A 16,743-nucleotide genomic window follows, 5' to 3' on the forward strand; every position below is an offset into this window, starting at 1 on the left:
AATTGCCAAAATAATTTAGAAAAAGAACAGAGTTGGAAAACACACTACCTGATTCCAAGACTTACTGTAAAACAGTAATCAATTAGACAATGTATTATTGGCAAAAGGATAGACAAAAAGATCAATGGAACAGAAAAGAGAGCCCAGAAATACACTTACATCTGTCAGATGATCTTTGGCAAACATGAGAGGAAATCAGAGGGAGAAGAGTTGTGTCTGCAGCTGTTGGGACAATTGGCCGCCCATGAGCAACAGACCCACAACCTCCACCTCACACTTCATGTGAAAATCTACCCAAAGTGGACCCTTGACCTATATGTAAAGCTATAAACCTTTCAGAAGAAAATACACACAAAATATGCATGACCTTGGATTAAGCAGAGTTTTTAGTCATGAGATCAAAATAATGATCCTTAAAGGGAAAAAATAATAAATTAGACTTTACTATAATTTAAAAGTTCTGGCCAGGTGCGGTGGCTTATCATGCCTGTAATACCATCACTTTGGGAGGCTGAAGCAGGAGGATAACTTGAGCCCAGAAGTTCAATACCAGTCTGGGCAATATAGTGAGACCGTGTCTCTACAAAAAATAGAAAAAATGAGCTGAGCATGGTGATTGCTGTGTGCCTGTAGTCCCAGCTCCTCAGGGGGCTAAGGTGGAAGGATTGCTTGAGCTGAGGAGGTGGAGGCTACACTGAGCTGTGATTGAGCCACTGCACTCCAGCCTGGGTGACAGAGTGAGACCTTGTCTCCAAAAAAAAAAAAAAAAGTTTTTCTCTGTGAATAATACTGTTAATGAAAAAAGAAGCCACAGCCTAGAAGGAAATATTTGCATGTCACACTTTTGATAAGGGAGTTGTTTCTATAGTATATAAGAAACCCCCAAAATTCAACAAGAGAACAACCCAATTTTTAAAGTAGACAGAAGGTATCAACGGACACCACCCCAGAGATGATCCACAGATGGCAAGGAAGCCTGTGAAGATGCTCAGTGCCATTTTCATCAGGGAACTGCAAGTTGAAGCCACAATGAGATGCCGTGTACCCACCAGTGCTAGAACAGCTGAAACACGAGCAACGTGAAAGGCTGGGGAGGATCCAGAGCAACAGAGACTCCCCTTCACTGCTAGGGTAAAAGAAGAATGATACAGCCTCTTTGGAAAACAGTTTGGGCATTTCTTACAAAGGTAAACATATATTTACCCCATGACCCAGTAGTCCTATTCCTAGGTATTTCTCCAAGAGAAATGAAAACTTAGATTCATACTAAATCCTGTAAATGAATGTTCACAGCAGCACTGTCATAATTGCCAGAAGCTGGAAACAACCTTGTGCCCTTCAGCCAGTGGACGGAAGGACATCTCCGTGGACAGAGACAGCCCGTGCATGACGGAAGGACATCTCCGTGGACAGGGACAGCCCGTGCATGACGGAAGGACATCTCCGTGGACGGGGACAGCCCGTGCATGGATGGAGGTCATCTCCATGGACGGGGACAGCCTGTGCGTGGATGAAGGACATCTCCATGGACGGAGACAGCCCATGCATGATGGAAGGACATCTCCATGGATGGGGACAGCCCATGCGTGATGGAAGGACATCTCCGTGGACGGGGACAGCCCGTGCGTGGATGGAGGACATCTCCATGGACGGGGACGGCCTGTGAGTGATGGAAGGACATCTCCATGGACGGGGACAGCCCGTGAGTGATGGAAGGACATCTCCATGGATGGGGACAGCCCGCGTGTGGATGGAGGTCATCTCCGTGGACGGGGACAGCCCGTGCATGATGGAAGGACATCTCCGTGGACGGGGACAGCCCGTGCGTGGATGAAGGACATTTCTATGGGAGGGGACAACCTGTGCGTGATGGAAGGACATCTCTGTGGACAGAGACAGCCCGTGAGTGACGGAAGGACATCTCCGTGGACGGGCACAGCCCATGCGTGGATAGAGGACATCTCTGTGGACGGGGACAGCCCGTGCGTGGATGAAGGACATTTCCGTAGACGGGGACAGCCCGTGCGTGGATGGAGGACATCTCCGTGGACGGGGACAGGCCGTGCATGAATGGAGGACATCTCCGTGGACGGGGACAGCCCGTGAGTGATGGAAGGACATCTCTGTGGACGGGGACAGCCCGTGCGTGGGTGAAGGACATCTCCATGGGAGGGGACAACCCGTGTGTGATGGAAGGACATCTCTGTGGACAGGGACAGCCCGTGAGTGACGGAAGGACATCTCCGTGGACGGGCACAGCCCATGTGTGGATAGAGGACATCTCTGTGGACGGGGACAGCCCGTGCATAGATGAAGGACATTTCCGTAGACGGGGACAGCCCGTGCGTGGATGGAGGACATCTCCGTGGACGGGGACAGCCCGTGCATGGATGGAGGACATCTCCGTGGACGGGGACAGCCCGTGAGTGATGGAAGGACATCTCTGTGGACGGGGACAGCCTGTGCGTGGATGAAGGACATCTCCATGGACGGGGACAGCCTGTGAGTGATGGAAGGACATCTCCGTGGACGGGGACAGCCCATGAGTGATGGAAGGACATCTCCGTGGACGGGCACAGCCCATGCGTGGATGGAGGTCATCTCCGTGGACGGGGACAGCCCGTGCGTGATGGAAGGACATCTCCATGGATGGGGACAGCCCATGCGTGGATGGAGGTCATCTCCATGGATGGAGACAGCCCATGAGTGATGGAAGGACATCTCCATGGACAGGGACAGCCCGTGTGTGGATGAAGGACATCTCTGTGGGAAAGGACAGCCCGTGCATGATGGAAGGACATCTCTGTGGACAGGGACAGCCCGTGAGTGATGGAAGGACATCTCCATGGACGGGCACAGCCCATGCGTGGATGGAGGACATCTCTGTGGACGGGGATAGCCCTTGCATGGATGAAAGACATTTCCGTGGACGGGGACAGCCCGTGCGTGGATGGAGGACATCTCCGTGAACGGGGACAGCCCATGCGTGGATGGAGGACAGCTCCGTGGACGGGGACAGCCTGTGCGTGGATGAAGGGCATCTCCGTGGATGGGGACAGCCCGTGCGTGGATGGAGGACATCTCTGTGGGAGGGGACAGCCCGTGCGTGGATGGAGGACATCTCCGTGGGAGGGGACAGCCCGTGCGTGGATGGAGGACAGCTCCGTGGACAGGGACAGCCTGTGCGTGGATGAAGGGCATCTCCGTGGATGGGGACAGCCCGTGCGTGGATGGAGGACATCTCTGTGGGAGGGGACAGCCCGTGCGTGGATGGAGGACATCTCCGTGGGAGGGGACAGCCCGTGCGTGGATGGAGGACATCTCCGTGGGAGGGGACGGCCCGTGCGTGGATGGAGGTCATCTCCGTGGACGGGGACGGCCCGTGCATGGATGGAGGTCATCTCCGTGGGCGGGGACAGACCATGTGTGGATGGAGGACATCTCCATGGGAGGGGACAGCCCCTGCGTGGATGGAGGACAACTCTGTGGATGGGGACAGCCCGTGCGTGGATGGAGGACATCTCTGTGGGAGGGGACGGCCCGTGCATGGATGGAGGTCATCTCCGTGGACTGGGACGGCCCGTGCGTGGATGGAGGTCATCTCCGTGAACGGGGACGGCCCGTGCGTGGATGGAGGTCATCTCCGTGGGCAGGGACGGCCCGTGCATGGATGGAGGTCATCTCCGTGGACCGGGACGGCCCGTGCATGGATGGAGGTCATCTCCGTGGACTGGGATGGCCCGTGCGTGGATGGAGGTCATCTCCGTGAACGGGGACGGCCCGTGCGTGGATGGAGGTCATCTCCGTGGGCAGGGATGGCCCGTGCATGGATGGAGGTCATCTCCGTGGACCGGGACGGCCCGTGCGTGGATGGAGGTCATCTCCGTGAACAGGGACGGCCCGTGCGTGGATGGAGGTCATCTCCGTGGGCAGGGACGGCCCGTGCGTGGATGGAGGACATCTCCGTGGGCAGGGACGGCCCGTGCGTGGATGGAGGACATCTCCGTGGGCAGGGACGGCCCGTGCGTGGATGGAGGACATCTCCATGGGAGGGGACAGCCCCTGCGTGGATGGAGGACAACTCTGTGGACGGGGACAGCCCGTGTGTGATGGAGGACATCACGGACGGGCAGAGCCCATGTGTGGATGGAGGTCATCTCCGTGGACGGGGACAGCCCGTGCATGGATGGAAGGACGTCTCTGTGGACGGGGACAGCCCGTGCGTGATGGAGGACATCTCCGTGGACGGGCACAGCCCATGCGTGGATGGAGGTCATCTCCGTGGACGGGGACAGCCCGTGCGTGGATGGAGGACATCTCCATGGGAGGGGGAAAGCCCCTGCGTGGATGGATGACAACTTCTTGGATGGGGATAGCCCACGCATGATGGAGGACATCTCCGTGGACGGGTACAGCCCATGCGTGGATGGAGGTCATCTCCGTGGACGGGGACAGCCCGTGCGTGGATGAAAGGACATCTGTGTGGACGGGGACAGCCCGTGCGTGATGGAGGACATCTCCGTGGACGGGGACAGCCCATGCGTGGATGGAGGTCATCTCCGTGGACGGGGACAGCCTGTGCGTGGATGGAAGGACATCTCTGTGGACGGGGACAGCCCGTGCGTGATGGAGGACATCTCCGTGGACGAGCACAGCCCATGCGTGGATGGAAGGACATCTCCATGGACAGGGACAGCCTGTGCGTGGATGGGGGACATCTCCATGGGAGGGGACAGCCCCTGTGTGGATGGAGGACAACTTCGTGGATGGGGACAGCCCATGCGTGATGGAGGACATCTCCGTGGACGGGCACAGCCCATGCATGGATGGAGGTCATCTCCATGGACGGGCACAGCCCATGCGTGGATGGAGGTCATCTCCGTGGACAGGCACAGCCCATGTGTGGATGGAGGACATCTCCGTGGACGGGGACAGCCCATGCGTGGATGGAAGCACATCTCCGTGGACGGGGACAGCCTGTGCGTGATGGAAGGACATCCTAGTGGACATGGACAGCCTGTGTGTCATGCCACCAGGCAGTGGGATTGTGCTTAGCAGTGAGAGGGTTACTGCTGACTCACATGACACGATGGATCATACATTTTGCATTTTGCTGCACAGCAGAAGCCAGACTTGAAAGCTGGTATGATTGTTTTTACCTGACACCTGGGAGGTACAGAACTGTAGGGGAGAGACCCGTCAGTGGTCACTAAAGGTTTGAGTATAGAGGGTGACCGGAGAGGCAGCCTGAGGGGGTGTGGGTGTGGAAGCTGCTCTGTCTGGCGCAGTGGTGGCGGACACCTGACCGTGCCTCTCTCAGAGCCCACTGGACGGCACCAGCATGGAGCCCAAGGGAGGAGTGCAGACAGCGGCCCATGAACCGCGGAACCACACTGTGGGCTGGGAAGAAAGGAGCACTTTTCAGTGGCCTTGGGAAAGGCGTTTGACTGTGGTTCACTGTAAGGCTGAAGACAAAAAGAACTGCAAACCGTGGGCTGCGTTTGGCATTTGCTTCTTACAGGAATCAATAAGCCTATGCATGGTCGCTAATGAGAAGCAGATTTCTCCCTGTTAGCGACGAAATTAGAAATGAAGGGCTGGATTGAAGCCCAGATCAGTTTGGGCTTGTGGTTTCTGTGAGATAAATAAATAGATGAAGAAATAAACACGGACATGTGTGAGCATGACTTAGTAAACACACACAGTCCTAGGCCATACGCCGAGTGGCTAGAATCAGGAACCCAGGCGGCAGTGAGCATGCTCAGTGTGCAGATTATGCGGACGAGACCCTGTGCCGTCCCCCACCACGCAGAGCCCTAGAGAAGGGGTTAATTCCAGGGCTGAGGCAAGGAAAATACAAGATGAGCCTGGAACTTCTTGTGGAGCGAAAAAGTAAGGAACTGCTGAACAAGAATCAGTGAGGCTGGTGCAGGAGGCAGGTCAGATGGCGTCAGAGGCTGAGCCTCCCGGGGACTAGCACCGAACACCCTGCACAGCAGCCTAGACAGCAGCATGACTAGATGATAACCAGAGAGCACACAGATATCTTCACCTCCACCGTGTGTACGCAGAGAAAGCGCCTCCTCAACCAGAGAGCACACAGATACCTTCACCTCCACCGTGTGTACGCAGAGAAAGCGCCTCCTCAACCAGAGGATTCCAGTTATAAATGTGAAGGAACCAGGGCAGTCGGAGGCCCCGCTGGGGCACCAAGGCAGCAGCCACTGTCACGAGGTCTTCCAAGGGATGTGGAACTCCGAGGTCACAGTTCCCGTCACCAGGGATGAGAGAGGTCACCACACCTCCTGCTGTGGAGCCCCGTGGGGGACACGCGTCTCCTCAACAAATCCTCCCCAGTAGTGTCATCACTAGAAGACATCAGACAAATAGAAATCAAGGGCATTCCACAAAGACATGTCCGGAGCTTTGAGGAGCAGCCAGGTCATTAAAGACGGGGAGACAGAGCCGGTGGCCAGATCACAGAGCCCAGGAGACATGACGACCAGAGCAGCATGGGGTGCTGTGTGGGGCCCTGGGCAGGAAAAGCACATTCGAGAAAAACTGGGACCTCCGCACCATTTCTCTGCCACGGTGTGTGTCTGTGTCTCCATGGAGTGTTGCCCCAGGTGAGCTGGATGGCGCCATGGCCCCGGGTGAGCTGGAGGGCACCGTGGCCCCAGGTGAGCCGGACGGCGCCGTGGCCCTGGGTAAGCTGGATGGCGCCGTGGCCCCGGGTGAGCTGGGGGGCGCCGTGGGGCTGTCTGCACTGCTTCTGCAGCTTCCCTGCAAGTCTAAAGTGATTTCGAGGCAAAATGATTAGAAAACGGAGGCAGAGCCAAGAAAGTCTTCAATTTTCCTAGGATAGATGAACAGAATTGGGCATGGCGCCAGGTGCCTGTGGTCCCAGCTGCCTGAGCTGAAGAATCACTTGAGCCTGGAAGGTCGAGGCTGCGGTGAGCTGTGATTGCACCACTGCACCCCATCCCTCGGCAACAGATCAGGACCCTGTCTCTACAAAAACAGGATTGTGTTTGCAAAGCTGCAGTCTTATCCTTCAAAGTGTGGAGTTTATAACCAGCCCGTGTCTGCGCCTGGCCCTGGCCCAGTTGCGAGCAGTCTGCGGCAGCAAGCCCACCTTCAGGTGCACACTGTCTGCTTGGTAGCTCTCGTTTAACCTGTCCAGTAATTAATAATTTAACTTCTGTCCAGTAATATTTGAACTTCTGTCCAGTAATATTTGAAGTTCATTTTATATTCTAAGAGTTGTATTTAATGAAATTGAGCTTATCCACGTAAGAATGAAGGAATGAGACCTTGAAGAAATCAGTCACCATAATTTCAGACCATTAATAGAAGAAGTAAAAGTGACAGTGGAGGGAGTCCGGCAAGCAGAAGAGCTGTCGGGAACGTCGCCTGCCCACCCCTTTGCTGCAGGACCCCACCACCAGCATGCTCCATCGTTTGCACCCTTGTCGTTGACACGTCTCTACCCTCAGCAGAGCAGGCCGGGCACTGAGTGGCAGGAACCCGCACTTCCTCCCCAGCTTCCCTTCCTGCGGTTAATCAGGGCTTCTCTCCCCGGCGCCACCATGAGCACCGTCCTTCCCTCTCTGTTTGGAGGGTTTGTTCTTAATATGCTTTGGCTGCACTTTTTCTCCTCTTGCATCTGCCTATAGAATCTTTCTAACTCCACACTCCCAAACTTCTCTCAAATAATTACAATTATGGGAACAGGTGAAATTTTTTGTTGTTGTTGTTCGAGTAAGAATCAGATTGGGAGGCCGAGGCAGGCGGATCACAAGGTCAGGAGATCGAGACCATCCTGGCTAACATGGTGAAACCCCATCTCTACTAAAAATACAAAAAAATTAGCCAGGCGTGGTGGCAGGCACCTGTAGTCCCAGCTACTCGGGAGGCTGAGGCAGGAGAATGGCGTGAACCTGGGAGGCGGAGCCTGCAGTGAGCCAAGTTCGCGCCACTGCACTCCAGCCTGGGCAACAGAGCAAGACTCCATCTCAAAAAAAAAAAAAAAAAAAATCAGAGAAAGTATATTGAGGAGGTAGGCTGGGAGAATAAATTATAATAGTGAAAAAAAGTGGTTACAGACTCAGGACAGGAGTCCTGGCATTTTGGAGTGACTGGTCCCATCCCACGGTGCTGATCCTCGCAGAGGGACCAACTCTCATGCCACGCGCACATCAGTGTGCTCTGTGCCCCGCAGCGCTGAGCGCTTCCATACCAATAATTGTACGCACATCAGCGTGCTGTGCCCCACAGCACTGAGCGCTTCCCTATGAATAATTGTACGCATATGACTTTGAGGTTGGTTAATCTTTCCTTAAAATTTGCTTGATTTGGCCGGGCGCAGTGGCTCATGCTTGTAATCCCAGCACTTTGGGAGGCTGAGGCGGACAGATCACCTGAGGTCAGGAGTTCGAGACCATCTTGGCCAACATGGCAAAAGCCCGTCTCTACTAAAAGTACAAAAATTAGCCGGGTGTGGTGATGCACACCTGTAATCCCAGCTACTTGGGAGGCTGAGGCAGGAGAATCGCTTGAACCTGGGAGGCGGAGGTTGCAGTAAGCTGAGATCGTGCCACTGCACTCCAGCCTGGGCAACAGAGCAAGACTCCGTCTCAAAAAAATGAAAATAAATTTAAAAAATTTGCTTGATTTTATTTTTTACAATTTTTCGTACAATCGAAATAATACTTTCTGAATCCGTAATATTTAATGGTAAATATAACAGTCGCATTCAGTGAATATTTACTATGCTGCTGGCATTGTGCATATTTTATTTCATGCACGTGAGCCACATGCCACTATTACTTCTGTTTCACAGAGGAGGGAACTGAGGCACAGAGATTAAGTCCTGAGCCCAAGGACGCAGAAGAAAGGCGTGTGCTAGGCAGGACTCCACTTCAGGCATTCCACACATACGGGGACATCAGTCAGAGTGACAGACCTCTTCATCTCTTCCTAAACCAAATGAAGAAGTACCTGGCCCAGGAAGAGCGGCTTCTTCCGTAACATGAAACCCATAGTGAATGAATTGCTTCTATGAGTAACGGTCTGTATCATCAAATATAACAGGATTTTGTTCTCAGAGCTACAGTCTGGCAGCCATTAATAGGAGGTGTACGGATATTTTTCTCAAATTATCTATTTTATTGATGTTTTTTGTACCCGTTCTGTTGTGTTTGCTTTTATTAATCTATAATATCGTCTGCTTCCATATGGAACACCCCACAGGTGCAGGTCTGAGGTGCTCCCTGTTGGCAGCTCCTAAAGAGAGGCAGCACAGACACCAGTTCATCTTCCACATAGACACCCGATCATTGACCCACATGAATAAAACTGAATACATTTCAGCAAATCAGGCCACAGAATAAGCCTTTTCTTTCTTATGTCAAAATAATTAAATTTCCTTTTACAGTTTTTGAATAAAATGAGCCACATACTTAATTACAGATGAATTTCATGACCAAAGACCAAACACCTACCATTACCCAGGGAGACAAATGTACTGGGGAAATATGTACCAAGAGAACCTATTTAGAGTATATAAATGGTTTAACTTAAAAGTTTTCTGCTTTTTAAAAATCAGTGGTGCTTGGCTGGGTGCGGTGGCTCACGCCTGTAATCCCAGCAGTTTGGGAGGCCGAGGTGGGTGGATCATGAGGTGAAGAGATCGAGACCATCCTGGCCAACATGGTGAAACCCCCTCTCTACTAAAAATGCAAAAATTATCTGGGCATGATGGTGGGCGCCTATAGTCCCAGCTACTTGGGAGGCTGAGGCAGGAGAATCGCTTGAACCTGGGAGGCAGAAGTTGCAGTGAGCACAAATTGCGCCATTGCACTCCAGCCTGATGAAAGAGCAAGACTCCGTCTAAAAAAAAAAAAAAAAAAGCAGTAGTGCTTTTTAATCACAGTGAGTTTGAATCTTACTTTTCTTATTCACATGTGGTAAGGGCCCAGGCTCCGCCAGCATCTTCACACACTGACTCTTGCAACCTAGGAAAACACTTAACATATGTCACCACACTTGTCTTTTATAATTAAACTACAACTAGAATTATAATTCATAAATCTGCCACTGGTGGGCTCCTGCAGGAATATAGCCACGTTTCCAGCATCTGCGCCTCTGTTCAGTGATGACTCATGCCTATGTCTAAAGGTCTTCAGCACACTCGGGCAGCTGCGGGTTCAGACAGGCCCTGAGCACAGCCTGCCACCATCCTCCATCTTCCCTGCTGTCTTCTGTGTCCCCTGAGCTTCCGTGAGGGTTTGTCTTTCCTCTGGCTCTTTAAACCACTTCCTGTCCTTAGGAGAATCTCCCCCGTGGGTGGGGAAGCCCTAAATCAGGGCAGGACTTTGGGCTCTGATCAGCAGACTACACTTAGTGCCACCAGCCTCCAGCGAGAACCTGAGGAAATCACGGAACTTCTCGAGTTTCCTCGTCTGTAAATGGAAACGACGTCTGCTCTGTGTAACTGAGAAAATAGATGCGAAGGTGTCAAACGAAGGCCTCACATAAAGACAGGGCCTCTCAACACGCGTCACTTTCGACAGCTCTTTAGCACCGACAAGTCAGGGCGTTTGTTAATGACTCAGCCTCTCTTCTTGGACTCTAAATTAATCTTCAGGGGTGCAGTGGGACAAGCAACCCGTGGGCCAGAGCTCCCCTGCCTCCTGCCCCCTCATCACCTGCCTTCAACTTCGCAGAGTGAAGGGCCTGGCGCAAGGACCCATTCCGTGGGGTTATGTATGTAACACGTTCTCCAGCGAGGGTTTAAGGGATAACTTTTTACTTCAGTTGAGATGTGCCATCCTTACTGAAGAACTGTTACGTTCTGTATCTTTTGATCTGAAAAAAGCAAACAGTAAATATAGAAGTATTTGTTGACAAGAAATAAGGGAAAATGTTTTTATTGCCAAGAGCCTTTCCCCCTGGTTCACTGAAATGTTTGCTTGTATACATCACTCCTGGCTTACTAGAGCTATGGCTTAAACATCGAACAAGACGGCAGGCCAAACAGAAGACAACGTGAACGTCCAACCTCAGGCACCAGTGGACACGTGTGGGACCCAGGCAGCTTCTTCAGGATTCGGGTGTCAGGAAAAGGCACTCGAAATGCTGGTAGACCAGGTGGCTGGGGTGGCAGGGATGGGGCTTGTGAACCCGGGTCTTTCAGAAGTGACCCGTAGCTCACTCCTAGAAGGTGCGTGAGTCAAGCGGGTGGTTCTGCGCACTAACGACGCTCTTCCACTGTTTCCCTAGGGAAGATCCTTGTCCTTCAAAACCTTCCTCATCTGGGTTTTAATCAGTATTTACCAAGGTAAGACGAGATCCTTAGTTTACTGGACTAAAGATTTTTTTATTTTGGTCTTCTTTTAGCGATATTGTTTTTACTTGCAGATTAAATTCCAGCAGCTTAAAATGTCATCTGCAGTTAAATACTGCCTTCTATCTTGTAAATCGATATTCCAGCAACATGGGCCCCCTTTTTTTTTTAATTGATGCATGCCACCTAAAAACTGACTTAGTTTTTAATTAAATGTTAATCCAGAAAGATTTTAACAAGCACTTACCACATTGTATACCCTGCACAATGGCTTTCTTTCATAGAGTGATAAAAAGACTGAGAAATCTGAGTTATGTAAGGAGAAGCCATTAGCTGCTCTTTGTTTAGTGTTCAGATAAATGGGAGATTGTTGAAAGTATAACTAACAGATCAGATATATTAATTACATGCAACACATAATTATTTACACTAATTGAAGTAGAGGTGTGGCTTTACATCCAGAGATTGAAAAGTTTATCTGCCTCTATTTGCCATTTCTAACTGATCTAGCTAGGATCCCATCTTATTTTGTCCATAATCCAGAGTTTAAGTGACTTGTTCATCAGCATGAAGCATGGGCATGGCCATTATCCGCCTTTTTTTTTTTTTTTTAGACAGAGTCTCACTTTGTCACCCAAGCTGGAGTGCAGTGGTGTGGTCTCAGTTCACTGCAACCTCCATCTCCTGGGTTCAAACAATTCTCTTGCCTCAGCCTCCCGAGTAGCTGGGATTACAGGCGCGTGCCACCACACCTGGCTAATTTTTTGTATCTTTAGTAGAGATGGGGTTTCAGCATGTTGGCCAGGCTGGTCTAGAACACCTGACCTCGTGATCTGCCTGCCTCAGCCTCCCAAAGTACTGGGATGACAGACGTGAGCCGCTGCACCTGGCCTATCCCCTATTTTTACGGGTCTTGAGTGAGGTTGCTGGTTCAAGGCTGTTTCCTCTAGCTGGCTTACACCCTGCTCGTGTGCGTGGAAAAAGCTCCTGCTGTTTTTCAGGGGGCATCCTCATGTATGGGGCCCTGGTGCTCTTTGAGTCCGAGTTCGTCCACGTGGTGGCCATCTCCTTCACCGCACTGATCCTGACCGAGCTGCTGATGGTGGCGCTGACCGTCCGCACGTGGCACTGGCTGATGGTGGTGGCTGAGTTCCTCAGCTTAGGCTGCTACGTGTCCTCACTCGCTTTTCTCAATGAATATTTTGGTAAGTTGCCTTGGAATTGTTTTTTGAATCGTTGTCTATTCATGATTTTGAAGTATTTTCTTATTGTTGCTTGTGAATACATTGTCTTAAGTTGTGGATCATGGTAAAACCCATATCAGAAAGTACCTGCTCTTACCGTCCCTGTACCACAGATGAAGGCGCTGAGCCCCATCGGTCACTGGCTGGCTGGTTCCCTGACAGGAGGCGCTGAGCCCCGTTGGTCACTGGCTGGCTGGTCCCCTGACATTAGGCGCTGAGCCCTGTCAGTCACTGGCTGGCTCCTCCCCTGACATGAGCAGCACAGCCACTCGGGAGCAGTTGGGACTCAGACCTGCGGGAAGTGAACACAGAGCCGCGTGTGCACTTGTCCTCATCTCAGTGCCTGAGTGTTCATGCAGTGGTGAACCTGTATGTAGGAAAATGTGAAATGTTCCTGTTCTTACATAAAAGAACTCTCAGAAAATACCCGTGGTTCATAAGAAATGGTTATTTTCAAATTATAATGTGCTAGTTATTTTTCTTTTGAAAATTGGCTTTTAGAATATTTTCCTGTAAGATCACGAGTTAACACACTCAAGGACACGTGAACACACTAAGTGCCACAGTGAGCTCACAAAATGACAAAGACACGCGTCACGGGCGTGGGCAGGACTCACCACTGCTTTCAGCCTCAGCTTTTGCATCTGCAAACTGGAGACGGTATCACTTCCCGTTAGGGGTGGGTCTGAAGATTGGTAGTAACACGCTTACATACATGTAAACGAATGTGCAGAGCTCCTTTCACACCTGCAAAACATGGCCAGCCCTCCAGTGCGTGCGCCTTCTGTGGTGAGCTCCTCTCAGACCTGGATAGATCTCTGTCTCCTAGGGGAATGCCAAGGTGTGTGCTTCTCAGACACAGGAAACTTTAGCTGTTGGGTTTCAGTGATGTTTAAACAGTTGTATGGTATCAGGCAGGGAAATGAGAGGTTAAAACCACATTGAAAACGCATCTTGCACTGCCATTTTATTGCTTTTTAATGTATTTCTTATTCATTTGCTAACCCCTTGAAATATCCTGGTATCTCCTTTAATCTGTCCTATATTTTCTTTATTACTGTTTTGGAACAGGTATAGGCAGAGTGTCTTTTGGAGCTTTCTTAGGTAGGTAAAGTTGTCATTTCTCTCAAAAGTGTAGAAATTTAGCCAAACAATATTGATAAAGATAACTAATAAGAAAAATAAACCTTCCTCTAATTCAGTGTTCCTCACGAACTCTCTGATGTCACGTAAGCGGGTGGCCATGTGCTTGCTCGGCTAGGCGTGGTCTGAGTGCTGTTGGCTCGCCTGTTCAGGGGCTTGGTGGCCCTGAGTGAGGGGAAGGGACCGGGCATCCTGCCATCTGCTGAGGATTGCATGAGCCCCTAAAACATGTTTGCCTTTTCAGTTGTAGGGGCTGAGCTCCTGGAAAACACTTCCAGGGTCTTCAGAAAATGAGTCCACACAAACTCAGGACCCCCCTTCATCCAGAGATCCAGTGCTTCCCTCTGTCATTTATTTGACAAAGCCTCTAACTGTGCTCCATAGATTTTTTTATCTCATCCGGCAACAGTCTAAAGGGATTTCCACTATATGTAGATTCGAAGTATGTAAATACCCAGTTTCTCACCTGCCTCTTTTCATGAGGAATTCAAGTAGCCTAGTCATTAGCAGCACAGCTTGGTCGTGGTGAGTAGATGGTTCTTCTGTGAAGATGCTGGGAGGGTGATAGGCGAGAACATTCTCTGGGTGGGCCGGGCTCAGAGCCTCTAAGGGCAGACCGGTCTGAGTATTTGTGTTGCCGATGGAACTGCCCGCTGCCCTCTGTTGCCCCCAGCCCCTCATAAAGTCAGCTCTACCTTAAAAAAAAACACAAAAAACGGCTAGCCTAGATCGTCCAAACAAATCCCACAGGTTAGGTGAGCTGGTGTCTTTTCCCTAAGCACCACAACTGGTACTTCAGTGCCTTCACAAATTCTGTCACAGAGCGTTGTCCACCCATTCAGTGGTGTTTGGTGACATTGGTCATCTGCAACCTTTTTTTTTTGAGATGAAGTCTCACTCCTGTTAACCAGGCTGGAGTACAGTGGCGCGATCTTGGCTCACTGCAACCTCTACCTCCTGAGTTCAAGTGATTCTCCTGCCTCAGCCTCCTGAGTAGCTGGGATTACAGGTGCCTGCCACCACACCAGGATAATTTTTGTATTTTTGGTAGAGACAAGGTTTCCCCATGTTGGCCAGGCTGGTCTCAAACTCCTGACCTCAGGTGATCCACCCACCCCAGCCTCCCAAAGTGCTGGGATTATAGGCGTGAGCCACTGCGCCCGGCCTGCAATCTATAATGTTTTGGTTTTGTTTTTTCCATTAAAAGAAGAATGAATTATGCCCGGTGTGCAGGTCAAACAATTCTGCAGTCAAGAAAACCTGAGATTTGGAGCCAGGCCCCTGTAAATGCACAGTGATGTTTCCATGGCAAGCGTAGACCGTCCGGTGGCCTGGCCAGGTCTGTGGCTGTGGCCATGAGGGAGGGCCCAGGGCTTTTTGGTCAGCTCTTACCTTTTTACCTTTTTCTCTGTTTCCTGCCAACAGATGTTGCCTTTATCACCACGGTGACCTTCCTGTGGAAAGTGTCGGCGATCACCGTGGTCAGCTGCCTCCCGCTGTATGTCCTCAAGTACCTGAGGCGCAAGCTCTCCCCTCCCAGCTACTGCAAGCTGGCCTCCTAAGGGGCTGTGCACCCCCAGCGGGCTGGCCCCAGCACCCTCTGCCCTTCCCAGCACCTTCTGCCCTTGCCAGTGAACGCAGGGTTTGCCATTGCTACCAAGAAAGCACCACGAGAAAGGGAGGGTACGCCAGGCGAGCCCAGGGCACAGATGCTGAGACAGCGTCTCCTTCTCAGTGCAGGACGTCACCCCTGCTAGGCGAGCCCAGGGCACAGATGCTGAGACAGCCTCTCCTTCTCAGTGCAGGACGTCACCCCTGCTAGGCGAGCCCAGGGCACAGATGCTGAGACAGCGTCTCCCTCTCAGTGCAGGATGTCACCTCTGCTAGGCGAGCCCAGGGCACAGATGCTGAGACAGCCTCTCCCTCTCAGTGTGAGGCTTCACCCCTGCCAGGCGAGCCCAGGGCACAGATGCCAGGATGGCTTCTCCCTCTCAGTGCAAGGCTTCACCCCTGCCAGGCAAGCCCAGGGCACAGATGCCGGGACAGCCTCTCCCTCTCAGTGCAGGGACGTCATCCCTGCCAGGCAAGCCCAGGGCACAGATGCTGAGACAGCCTCTCCCTCTCAGTGCAGGGACGTCATCCCTGCCAGGCAAGCCCAGGGCACAGATGCCGGGACAACCTCTCCCTCTCAGTGTGAGGCTTCACCCCTGCTAGGCAAGCCCAGGGCACAGATGCCAGGATGGCCCCTGCCTCTCAGTGCGGGGACGTCACCCCTGCCAGGTGAGCCCAGGGCACAGATGCTGGGACAGCCTCTCCCTCTCAGTGCAGGGATGTCACCCCTGCTAGGCAAGCCCAGGGCACAGATGCTGCAACGGCCTCTCCCTCTAAGTGTGGGGCTTCACCCCTGCTTTTCTTTCTTCTTTTGTATTGTTTGTCAAAATTGTATTTCCGTATTGAAGCAGCTTGAGTTTCTACTGAAAATGAGCCCGAATTATTTCACTATTACTGTAAAGGGTTTATCTTACTCTGGCATTCTGAGAATTAGAATGAAAGTTTAATTTCTGCAGTTCCCTAACATTCAAATTCTTTCTTTGATGTTATAACACAAAGTCATTCGTACTCAAATGTAATAAAATTGAGGCTCCACAGAGGCCCGTTTCCACGTCAGCTGCAGCTCCCGCTCAGACAGACAGCCTGCCCCGCTGCCTGCCCTTTGCTGAAGACACCCTCGCTTTATACTCGCCTTTCGTTTTTCAGTAAAAACAGTCAGGTTACTGAGTTCTCACATAAAGAGCTCTTCTCCTCACACACTCTAAAGGCAAGTTGCATAAACAGTGGCGTTTCCGAACGCAGTTCCATTGCGGCCACCAATGGCAATCATTGCCCAGAGACTTTGCTGCTAGCACGCGTGTCCTTCCCATCCTTTTTCTATTTGCAAAATCACACTCGAACACCATTTCTATATATAGAAATCAGCTGTCCTGTAAAACTCACATCCCCTAAGATGGC

The 16,743-nt window shown here is 51.6% G+C and overlaps 1 protein-coding gene across 10 annotated transcripts in view; it reads left to right on the top strand.

Moving 5' to 3' along the window:
• Positions 1-16,384, top strand: part of ATP9B (ATPase phospholipid transporting 9B (putative)) — a 305,109-nt gene extending 288,725 nt beyond the window's left edge. For 3 of the 10 annotated variants that reach the window (XM_009252491.4, XM_054538125.2, XM_054538126.2), the window contains 4 exons: positions 11,284-11,341; positions 12,349-12,552; positions 13,663-13,695; positions 15,160-16,384. In XM_009252491.4, the coding sequence (XP_009250766.2) occupies positions 11,284-11,341; positions 12,349-12,552; positions 13,663-13,695; positions 15,160-15,296 (432 nt within the window). In that variant the 3' untranslated portion in view covers positions 15,297-16,384. The other 7 variants (XM_009252493.4, XM_054538122.2, XM_002828331.6 and 4 more) reach the window with 6 other exon arrangements.
• The last annotated feature ends 359 nt before the right edge of the window (positions 16,385-16,743 follow it).

The sequence above is a fragment of the Pongo abelii genome, chromosome 17, assembly GCF_028885655.2.
Source record: "Pongo abelii isolate AG06213 chromosome 17, NHGRI_mPonAbe1-v2.0_pri, whole genome shotgun sequence".
Lineage (NCBI taxonomy): Eukaryota > Metazoa > Chordata > Mammalia > Primates > Hominidae > Pongo > Pongo abelii.